This window comes from Leucoraja erinacea, chromosome 8, assembly GCF_028641065.1.
Source record: "Leucoraja erinacea ecotype New England chromosome 8, Leri_hhj_1, whole genome shotgun sequence".
NCBI lineage: Eukaryota > Metazoa > Chordata > Chondrichthyes > Rajiformes > Rajidae > Leucoraja > Leucoraja erinaceus.
Window position 1 is genome coordinate 44,748,253 of NC_073384.1, and position 12,251 is coordinate 44,760,503.

General features: G+C 39.7%; 1 protein-coding gene and 1 long non-coding RNA gene across 4 annotated transcripts in view; both read right to left on the bottom strand.

Annotated features, from left to right (window-relative positions):
• LOC129699642 (tetratricopeptide repeat protein 7A-like) overlaps positions 1-12,251 on the bottom strand; it is a 199,024-nt gene that overhangs the window by 176,835 nt on the left and 9,938 nt on the right. For 2 of the 3 annotated variants that reach the window (XM_055639614.1, XM_055639613.1), the window contains exon 3: positions 11,022-11,190. In XM_055639614.1, coding sequence (XP_055495589.1) covers positions 11,022-11,190 — 169 coding nt within the window. Of the gene's footprint in view, positions 1-11,021; positions 11,191-12,251 lie in introns of those variants that run through there. The other variant, XM_055639615.1, reaches the window with a different exon arrangement.
• On the bottom strand, positions 6,324-8,996 carry LOC129699644 (uncharacterized). The gene is made up of 2 exons (XR_008723898.1): positions 7,953-8,996; positions 6,324-7,845 (listed from the first exon to the last, which is right to left on the bottom strand). It is a non-coding gene; the product is annotated as an uncharacterized LOC129699644 (long non-coding RNA).

Here is a 12,251-nt window from a genome sequence, read left to right on the forward strand (position 1 = left end):
ATGCAGAACAAAAATCATCCAAGGTGTCAGAAATAAAACTTTAAAATAGCATGTGTGCTCCATTTGAAAACCACAGTTCCCATCAATTTTGTTTAGACACATAGCAAGCTGGTGAACAAGACTTTTAACCTTGCAATAACATTAAGCAGTGGAAGATGCAAATAGCTGTTAGAAATGACAAAATATTTTAAGGACAGAGCATAGATTACATAAACCAAAGAACCAAACACCAATTTATAAATGTATTTTCCGTTAATTCTAATTCTTTGCAATAACACATCATGAGATGGTGCAGCAAAACATCAAAAATACTGTTCATTATCAAATTGAAACTTACAATAGAGCAATGTACGTATGATCAAGTGTACAAGCTAAAATGCTTTTTGTTAGTCTGAAGAAGGGTTCTAACCCGAAACGTCACAAAAATCAATTTTGAATAAATGTAATAACCTCAGAAATGGATCTCTGTGAAGTCTATGGCAAAGGCTTCCACCCTTCCACCCACCAAGGCACTTTTACAAAAAACACTTAAATATATATTATTACACAATTGTTTGTGGTTATAACTTCCATATTTTCTATGCATGATTTCCTGGTTAATATTTAGACCATGTCTCGTTCACTCCTTCCCACAAATTAAATTACATATTCTGTCTATTAATCTATCAAACTCTTTCATAAAGTTAAACAACAATCTGTTATTTATTTTATAATATCATCACATTTAATGGGTTAAACTTGCAAATATATTTTTTGCACTCTCTCCAGTGTCTGACTAACTTAGGTCAGAAGATATGTGAAGAGAAAGAGATTAGTTAAAACAAATGTAGGTCCCTTGCAGTCAGAAACAGGTGAATTGATCATGGGGAACATGGACATGGCAGACAAATTGAATAACTGCTTTGGTTCTGTCTTCACTAAGGAAGAGATAAATAATCTGCTGGAAATAGCAGGAGACCGTGGGTCAAATGAGATGGAGGAACTGAGTGAAATCCAGGTTAGCCGGGAAGTGGTGTTAGGTAAATTGAATGGATTAAAGGCCGATAAATCCCCAGGGCTGGATAGGCTGCATCCCAGAGTACTTAAGGAAGTAGCCCCAGAAATAGTGGATGCATTAATGATAATTTTTCAAAACTCTTTAGATTCTGGAGTAGTTTCTGAGGATTGGAGGGTAGCTAATGTAACCCCACTTTTTAAAAAGGGAGGGAGAGAGAAAACGGGGAATTACAGACCAGTTAGTCTAACATCGGTAGTGGGGAAACTGCTAGACTCAGTTATTAAAGATGGGATAGCAGCACATTTGGAATGTGGTGAAATCATTGGACAAAGTCAGCATGGATTTACGAAAGGTAAATCATGTCTGATGAATCTTATAGAATTTTTCGAGGATGTAACTAGTAGAGTGGATAAGGGAGAACCAGTGGATGTGTTATATCTGGACTTTCAGAAGGCTTTCGACAAGGTCACACATAAGAGATTAGTATACAAACTTAAAGCACACGGTATTGGGGGGTTCAGTATTGATGTGGATAGAGAACTGGCTAGCAAACAGGAAGCAAAGAGTAGGAGTAAACGGGTCCTTTTCAGAATGGCAGGGAGTTACTAGAGGGGTACTGCAAAGCTCAGTGCTGGGACCCCAGCTATTTACAATATATATTAATGATTTGGACGAGGGAATTGAATGCAACATCTCCAAGTTTGCGGATGACACGAAGCTGGGAGGCAGTGTTAGCTGTGAAGAGGATGCTAGGAGGCTGCAAGGTGACTTGGATAGGCTGGGTGAGTGGGCAAATGCATGGCAGATGCAGTATAATGTGGATAAATGTCAGGTGGCAAAAACAGGAAAGTAGACTATTATCTAAGTGGTGGCCGATTAGGAAAAGGGGAGATGCAACGAGACCTGGGTGTCATGGTACACCAGTCACCATGGTACACCAGTCATTGAAAGTAGGCATGCAGGTGCAGCAGGCAGTGAAGAAATCGAATGGTATGTTAGCATTCATAGCAAAAGGATTTGAGTATAGGAGCAGGGAGGTTCTGCTGCAGTTGTACAGGGTATTGGTGAGACCACACCTGGAGTATTGTGTACAGTTTTGGTCTCCAAATCTGAGGAAAGACATTCTTGCCATAGAGGGAGTACAGAGAAGGTTCACCAGACTGATTCCTGGGATGTCAGGACTTTCATTTGAGGAAAGACTGGATAAACACGGTTTGTACTCGCTAGAATTTAGAAGATTGAGGGGGGATCTTATAGAAACTTACAAAATTCTTAAGGGGTTGGACAGGCTAGATGCAGGAAGATTGTTCCCGATGTTGGGGAAGTCCAGGACACAGTTTAAGGATAAAGGGGAAATCCTTTAGGACCGAGATGAGAAAAACATTTTTCACACAGAGAGTGGTGAATCTCTGGAACTCTCTGCCACAGAAGGTAGTTGAGGTCAGTTCATTGGTTATATTTAAGAAGGAGTTAGATGTGGCCCTTGTGGCTAAAGGGATCAGGGGGTATGGAGAGAAGGCAGGTACAGGATACTGAGTTGGATGATCAGCCATGATCATATTGAATGGCGGTGCAGGCTCGAAGGGCCGAATGGCCTACTCCTGCACCTATTTTCTATGTTTCTATGTTGTAGATGCAAATTCCACTACAGAAAATGTAGTACAAGCTAACTGACTCTATGGTGCAGGGTTGTGTCAACTTTTGCAACACTGTTCTGCATAATTGTTTGATTACATATTTTATTTAAAGGACCTTAAAACACCTTCGATCCAATCTGTTATTCTAGTCTTAAAAGTAATTAAGTTGTCACCAATTATTCTCGTGAAGCTTCATTATTATGGTTTCAGTTTAGTTTATTGTCATGTGTACCGAGGTACAGTGAAAAGCTTTTGTTGCGTGTTATTCAGTCGGAAGACAGTACATGATTACAATCAAGGCATTTACAGTGTTTAGATACCCTTTGCCTGATGGGCGAGGAGATAAGAGTAAGTGGCCAGGGTATGACTTGTCCTTGATTGTGCTGCCGGCCTTGCCGAGGCATGTGTGAGGTATAAATGGAGTCAATAAAAGGGTTTGTGTGATGATCTGGGCTGCGTCCACAATTCGCTGCAATTTCTTGCGGTCTTGGAGCTAATCCCCAACAAAGCTGTGATGCATCCTGATAAAATGCTTTCTATGGTGCATCTGTAGAAGTTGTTAAGAGTTGTAAGGAATATACCGAACCTCCTAAACTTTCTAAGGAAGTAGAGGCATTTGTGTGCTTTCTTGGTCTTTGCTTCAATGTGGGTGGTCCAGGAGAAGCTGTTGGTGATATTGACTCCTAGGAATTTGAAGTTTTCAACCATCTCTACTTCGGCACCGTCAATGTAAACTGGGGTATGTGCACCGCTTCGCTACCTGAAGCCCATCACTATCTCCTTTGTCTTGCTGATATTTCGAGAAAGGTTGTTGTCTCGACACCAGGACACGTGTTTCTCAATCCCCTTCCTATACTCCGTCTCATCATTATTTGATATCTGGCCCACAATGGTTGTGTCGTCAGCAAATTAAAAAATTGAATTAGATTTGTACATGGCTCCACAGTCGTGGGTGTACAAGGAGTAAAAAAGGAGGGTGACAACGCATCCTTGCAGAGCCCCCATGTTGAGGATCATCGTGGAGGATGATTTGTTCCCTTTCTTCACTGATTGGGGTCTGTTGGTCAGGAAGTCAAAGATCCAGTTACAGAGATGAGTACTGACACCAAGTCCCGCTAGTTTGGTGATAAGCTTGGATGACGTGATTGTATTAAAGGCAGAGCTATGAATAGGAGTCTATGAATAAGTGTCTGACGTAGATGTCTCTCGTATCCAGGCTAGGGATGAGTGTAAGGGGTGGCAATGGCGAACCGCAGTGTGCCAAAGCCACTGGGTAGACTGGATTTAATGCGTTCCATAACTAGCCTCTCAAAACATTTCATGATGGTGGATGTCAAGGCCACTGGACGGTAGTTGTTTAGGTATGAGGTCTTGATTTTCTTCAGCACTGGGGTAGTCTTCTTGAAGCAGGAGGGTCCTACAGAACGGAATATCGAGAGATTAAAGATGTCCACGAATACTTCCTCTAGCTGGTCCACGCAGCTGCTAAGGACACGGCCAGGAACTCCGTCTGGGCCAGTTGATTTTTGTGGGTTTACCTTTAGGAAGGCCAATCTTATCTCTGCTACAGTCACCCTGGGGAGAGGCACACTGGAGGCTTAAGGACCAGGAGTCACCATTCTGTTGGCCTTGTGCTCGAAGCGAGCATAGAAAACATTCAGTTCATCGTGTAGGGTCGCACTATCACCAATGACGATGCCTGACCTTGCTTTGCAGCCAATTAACTTATTCAGACCTTGCCACATTCTCTGTGTGTCCGGTGATTATACTGGTATTCAAGTTTGTCTGGGTATTGTCTCTTGGCATCCTTGAGGGCTTTGCGGAGATCATAGCGGGCCTTCTTATACCGCTCAGGATCATTTGACTTGTATGCAGTGGACCTGGCCTTAACCTGTGAATGTACCTCCTGGTTTATCCATGGCTTCCAGTTGAGGAAATGTTACATCAACTGCAGTGGTTCAAAAAGTTGGTTTACCACCAACTTTTCAAAGACATTAAGGAATGGGGCAGCACCCATGCTGAAAAATATGAATGAAAAAAAAAAATGTACCCTATCATTTACTCCTCATTGGTAAATCATGCCAACATGCCAACAATGTCCCTAGGACATTGAGGGAAGTTAGTGTAGAAATAGCAGGGGCTATGGCAGAAATATTTCAAATGTCATTAGAAACGGGAATAGTGCCGGAGGATTGGCATACTGCGCATGTTGTTCCATTGTTTAAAAAGGGGTCTAAGAGTAAACCTAGCAATTATAGACCTGTTAGTTTGACGTCAGTGGTGGGCAAATTAATGGAAAGAATACTTAGAGATAATATATATAAGCATCTGGATAAACAGGGTCTGATTTGGAACAGTCAACATGGATTTGTGCCTGGAAGGTCTTGTTTAACTAATCTTCTTGAATTTTTTGAAGATGTTACACGGGAAATTGATGAGGGTAACGCAGTGGATGTTGTGTATATGGACTTCAGTAAGGCCTTTGACAAGGTCCCTCATGGAAGGTTGGTTAAGAAGGTTCAATGGTTGGGTATTAATGGTGGAGTAGCAAGATGGATTCAACAGTGGCTGAATGGGAGATGCCAGAGAGTAATGGTGGATGGTTGTTTGTCAGATTGGAGGCCAGTGACGAGTGGGGTGCCACAGGGATCTGTGTTGGGTCCACTGTTGTTTGTCATGTACATCAATGATCTGGATGGTGGTGTGGTAAATTGGATTAGTAAGTATGCAGATGATACTAAGATAGGTGGGGTTGCGGGTAATGAAGTAGAGTTTCAAAGTCTACAGAGAGATTTATGCCAGTTGGAAGAGTGGGCTGAAAGATGGCAGATGGAGTTTAATGCTGATAAGTGTGAGGTGCTACATCTTGGCAGGACAAATCAAAATAGGACGTACATGGTAAATGGTAGGGAATTGAAGAATGTAGGTGAACAGAGGGATCTGGGAATAACTGTGCACAGTTCCCTGAAAGTGGAATCTCATGTAGATAGGGTGGTAAAGAAAGCTTTTGGTGTGCTGGCCTTTATAAATCAGAGCATTGAGTATAGAAGTTGGGATGTAATGTTAAAATTGTACAAGGCATTGGTGAGGCCAATTCTGGAGTATGGTGTACCAATTTTGGTCGCCTAATTATAGGAAGGATGTCAACAAAATAGAGAGAGTACAGAGGAGATTTACTAGAATGTTGCCTGGGTTTCAGCAACTAAGTTACAGAGAAAGGTTGAACAAGTTAGGGCTTTATTCTTTGGAGCGCAGAAGGTTAAGGGGGGACTTGATAGAGGTCTTTAAAATGATGAGAGGGATAGACAGAGTTGACGTGGAAAAGCTTTTCCCACTGAGAGTAGGGAAGATTCAAACAAGGGGACATGACATGAGAATTAAGGGACTGAAGTTTAGGGTAACATGAGGGGGAACTTCTTTACTCAGAGAGTGGTAGCTGTGTGGAATGAGTTTCCAGTGAAGGTGGTGGAGGCAGGTTCGTTTTTATCATTTAAAAATAAATTGGATAGTTATATGGATGGGAAGGGAATGGAGGGTCATGGTCTGAGCGCAGGTATATGGGACTAGGGGAGATTATGTGTTCGGCACGGACTAGAAGGGTCGAGATGGCCTGTTTCCGTGCTGTAATTGTTATATGGTTATTATATGGTTATACGAAATAAGAGCATCACTAACTGCAACACTTGAGCCTATGTACAATAGATTTATTGAAGGTGTGCCTTTCATACACAAGGAGAACATGGCAGCCACCTCATCATCACCTTTTGCAGATTAGCTGCTTGATGAATTTCTGCTTGTTGTCTGCTTCTGTTCACTGGCAAATTTTATCTCTCTGCCACTATTTCAACATGCTTCTCTCTCTCTTGCGAGGTACAAAGAAAACTCCTTTCAATACTGGAAGAACTACAGCTGTCCCATAACAATATCTTTGGGAGAATACCACCAAGATTAGAGCATCCTATTATTCTACATGGGCACCGAGCTCCACGTCGGTTCTTGATCAACACTACTTGAAACTTTGGCTGCAATACAAAGTTGTTAAATTAGGTTGCTATTGTAACAAATAAAAACATAACTTATTTTCAAGAAAGATGTGGATTTTAGGCTTTTGAAAGAAAAAAATGGTCATGTACACAGTTTCCAATACAACAATCATCGTCATACAACATTAGTCATTCTAGGCAAAAATACATCAAACTCCAGGACAACTGTGCAAAGCTTTATGTACTATTCGTCTACTGCCTTTCTGGGAAAAAATGACAACATCATTATTATGTTTCCTTCAATGTGACATGGGAATATTGTGATACAAGACACTATTGTCAGATTGCACTCAAATGAGATTATATCTTTCAGTTGTGAGCCGCAATCATATCATTTCACTTCACATCGGACTATGACAATATAATAGTCTTCTTTTCACTACAGTCAAAGAGCAATATAGAATTATTATTTAATTGCTCATTTCAAATCAGAAGGAAAGACCTGCTGATGTGATCAATGCAGCCATCGTTTTCGATTAAAATAAAAGTTTATGATTGTTATGGCTTAAAAAATGCAATTTAATGAATCTTAAATCTTAGAAGTTGAAGCCTGTTTCATAATAATGTGATGCAACAGTGCTCAGGATGATCCCACACTCAGTATGAAGCCCTGAAATGAAGCTGATTGCCCCATTCAGCCCAGTTTGCCAAATGTCATAAGGTCATGTGATAGGAGTAGAATTAGGCCATTTGGCCCATCTAGTCTACACAGCGTTTCAATCATGGCTGATCTATCTCTCCCTTCCAACCCCATTCTCCTGCCCTCCATAATGTTTGGGACAAAGACCCTTCATTTATATATTTGCCTCTGTACTCCTCCACAATTTGAGACTTGTAATAGAAAAAAAATCACATGTGGTTAAAGTGCACATTGTCAGATTTTATTAAAAGGCATTTTTATACATTTTGGTTTCACCATGTAGAAATTACAGCTGTGTTTATACATAGTCCCCCCATTTCAGGGCACCATAATGTTTGGGACACATGGCTTCACAGGTGTTTGTAATTGCTCAGGTGTGTTTAATTGCCGCCTTAATGCAGGTATTAGAGAGCTCTCAGCACCTAGTCTTTCCTCCAGTCTCTCCATCACCTTTGGAAACACTTATTGCTGTTTATCAACATGAGGACCAAAGTTGTGCCAATGAAAGTCAAAGAATCCATTGTGAGACTGCGAAACAAGAATAAAACAGTTAGAGACATCAGCCAAACATTAGGCTTACCAAAATCAATTCTTTGGAATGCCATTAAGAAGAAAGAGAGCACTGGTGAACTTACTTATCGTAAAGGGACTGGCAGACCAAGGAAGACCTCCACAGCTGATGACAGAAGAATTATCTCTATAATAAAGAAAAAAACCCAAACACCTGTCTGACAGATCAGAAACACTCTTCAGGAGTCAGGTGTAGATTTGTCAATGACCACTGTTCGCAGAAGACATCACAAACAGAAATACAGAGGTTACCCTGCAAGCAAACCAATGTTTAGCTGCAAAAATGCAATGGCCGGGTTACAGTTTGCCAAGTACTTAAAAGAGCAACCACGGTTCTGGAAAAAGTTGTGGACAGATGAGATGAAGATTAACTTATATCAGAGTGATGGCCAAAGCAAGGTATGGAGGAGAGAGGAACTGCCCAAGATCCAAAGCATACCACTTCATCTGTGCAACACGATGGTGGGAGTGTTATAGCCTGGGCATGCATGGCTGCTGTAGGTGCTGGCTCACTTATCTTCATTGCTAATACAACTGCTGATGGTAGCAGCATAATTAATTCTGGTGTATAGACACATCCTATCTGCTCAAGTTCATACAAATGCCTCAAAATTAATTGCCCGGCGGTTCATTCTACAGCAAGACAATGATCCCAAACATACCGCCAAAGCAATAAAGGAGTTATTCAAAGCTAAAAAAAGACAATTCTTGAGTGGCCAAGTCAATCACCTGATCTGAACCCAATTGAGCATGCCTTTTATATGCTGAAGAGAAAACTGAAGGGGACTAGTCCCCAAAAACACGCATAAGCTAAAGATGGCTGCAATACAGGCCTGGCAGAGCATCACCAGAGAAGATGCCCAGCAACTGGTGATGTCCATGAATCGCAGACTTCAAGCAGTCGTCTTCTTCTTGCGTATGGCGTGCACAGCCTAAAGTTGTACAACAATTTGTTCTATTTGATCTTATTTGATTGTGCACACCAGGTTGATTGCATTCGTCGAAACAGAGCGTACCACGTGAAGGTTGCAATCTTCCACTACAACTTCAAGCAGTCATTGCATGCAAAGGATATGCATCAAAATACTAAACATGACGACTTTAATTTACATGACATTGCTGTGTCCCAAACATTATAATGCCCTGAAAATGGGGGGGGGGGGGGGTATACTATGTATAAACACTGCTGTAATTTCTACATGGTGAAACCAAAATGTATAAAAATGGCCTTTATAAAATCTGACAATGTGCACTGTGATTGTTTCTATTACAAATCTCAAATTGTAGAGCACGGAGGCAAATACATAAATGATGTATATAATCTATAATCTTTGCCCCAAACATTATAGATGGCACTGTAACTCTTGACTCCCATACTAATCCAGAATCTATCTATCTCTGCCTTAAAAATATCCATTGAGGAAATGAAAATTTCTCTCCAATATGATCCTCATGATATTTAACAGAGTTCTGCCAACAATCATAGATAACAGCCCACTAAAATGAAAGTAATTATTTCATTTAATAATATAGTATAAAAGATGAAACAATTATCTTTTCACACACGCGTATGGATATTTTAGCACAAAATAGCAAAGTTCCTGTCTTTTATACCTGACAACAATTTACTAATTTTCTCACATATAACCAAATTATAAAACAAGACATTATTTCTGTGTTGTTTTCATAAATCATGAATGATAACAATATTAAAAAAATTAAACAATTACTGGGATTATCAATTATATTAATATCAAATTAATCAAGACATCATAATTCACTGCAAACTGTAGACTGTACAAAGATAACGTCCAATCCAAGAATACAAAGGAGAGTCTACAAAGAAAATACATCCATTGAAATGAGAGCCAAAACACAGCATTAAACCATAATAGTGACAATCTTAGTAAGGACTACAGTACATGATCAATCTGTTAGCAAAATATAACACAAATTCTAATGATTAAATACTTAATATTGTGTCTATTTCATTAGTTGATTACTGTTGTTAAATCCATAGAAAATATTCAGTGATGGCATGTTAGTCAAAAGACAAAGTGCTAGAGGGCCTCAGCAGACCTGGCAGCATCTGTTGGGGGAAATAATTATATGAATCATATAACCCATCGCATTTATGAAAATGGTCATGATGGAGAGGGAAGAGACTGCAGATGCTGTAAATTGTAGTTAAAGAAAATTAACTGCTGGAGGAACTCAGCCTGTCAGGAAGCATCTGACTCAAAATGTTGGAATAACGTGGGGAAAAAAAGGGTCTGAAGAAGGGTTCCGACCCAAAACATCACCTATTCTTTTTCTCCAGAGATAAAACCCAAAATGCTGGAGTAATTGACCCGCTGAGTATCTCCAGCATTTTGTGTCTACCTTTGCCTCCTCAGATGCTGCCTAACTTACTGAGTTCCACCAATTGCTTCTTGTTTGCATTGCAAAAGGTCAGCACTCTTTATCAAATCTGAATCTTGATCAATGCTTCGGCAGGTTATTGCAGCTTTGGAATTCTACCCCAGCATGAAGCAGATAGGAGAAAATGAAGTTATTTTAATAAACAAATTCATGCAAAAAAAAAAAATTAAATATCATGATAATTTATAATGCAAATTCCTCAAGAAAAATGGCCTGAACTCAAGCAGCATCTTTCTAATGATACTTGCCCAAGGTAATGCCAATTAACAACTTAACACATCAAAAGCATGACAGCATGAACAAATTTCTATAGGTTCTGAAATCTGTCACACTTAAATAAAAATCCAGTTGTTTACAGTTTAGAGATACAGTATGCAAACAGGCCCTTCAGCCCACCGAGTCCACGCCGACCATCGATCACTTGTACACTACTGTTTTTTTAATTCCATTTTTGCATGCTACACACTAGGAGCAATTTACAGAAGTTAATTTACCTACAAACCTGCATGTCTTTGGATTGTGGGCGGAAACTGGAACAGCAGGTGAAAACCTACGTGGTCACAGGTATAATGTACGAACTCCACACAGACAGCACCCATAGTCACGATCTGGCATGGGTCCCGGGCGCTGTCTCCCCATAGTTTTTTTAATTTTTACAATAAATGTGCTAAAGTTGTCATTATACAGCAAAATGAATGTCGAATTGTCTTTACCTTTAATAACGTAGGCCTCAGCTAAAAGTCTTTTCTTATAAAGTGGTTCATCATCCACGCAAAGATCATCAATGCCTCCTCGGGCATACATGCTGAGCGCATCACGATAAGACCCTTCCACAAAATGCAATTTTGCTAAGGTAAGAATGGCTTCAGCCATCAGGTTATGCTGTAAATGAAAAACAAATTTGTTGGTACCCATCTCATAAAAATGTTGTAAAATAGAACACAAAGTTATGAAGCAAAAAAAATCCAGACCCAATTGAAACTTTGCTTCAATTTTCAGCAACAAGGCTGAATCAAAACCAAATTCCTTCACATTCTGATCTACATGACAGACAATAACTCTACATATGATTGACTGATGCCAACATATTATACTAAAATTACCTAGACTGATCAATGTGCATCGTGAGTTTAAATAAATTAGTGGTTTACAAATATGCTTAATATCGAATGACATATTTCTGCTCGAGGATCTTTTATAAATAAAATTCAACTCCGAGTGATTGGAAAATGGAAAGATTGTGAGATACAGGATAAAGGACATCCCTGGTGCAAAGAAGAACAAGCTTCTCTCATTGTCTTAATTTGGGAAACTTTGATGATAATTGTCTATCATGGATTACTTTACATAAAGCAATATTGGATGAGAATAAAATCATAGCCTACTTTTTGCAGTCTATAAAGAAAAAACAAAATGAAGACATCAAGACTTAAGGTATACAGGAGATTTATCACTGCTAGTCATGCCATAGTTAGAACACATCACAAAAATAGGCTCCATATTTGAAAGCAATTACCAGCTCCAATCCAAAGCCAGCATTCATGAACTGAGTTTGGAAAAGCAAAAAAAAATTATAGATGAATGGATTTAGCAAAAAATATTTTTCTCAAGTAGCAGAAACATTAGTAGTGGGAACAGTGAATGTAGAGCGCTCTAGCTTTCTCAGCACATATATTTGTTTCATGTGTTCAAGAAGGAACTGCAGATGCTGGAAGATCGAAGGTACACAAAAATGCTGGAGAAACTCAGCGGGTGCAGCAGCATCTATGGAGCGAAGGAAATGGGTGACGTTTCGGGCCGAAACCCTTCTTCATGTACTTAGTTTTCTGTGAACACTCGGTGTATGGTGGCAAGAAATGGAAATTACATGAACCAAAAGAACAGAGACAATGTTTCAACAATTAAGAAAATATTTAAGATTTGACTGCTGGTTTCCTCAACTA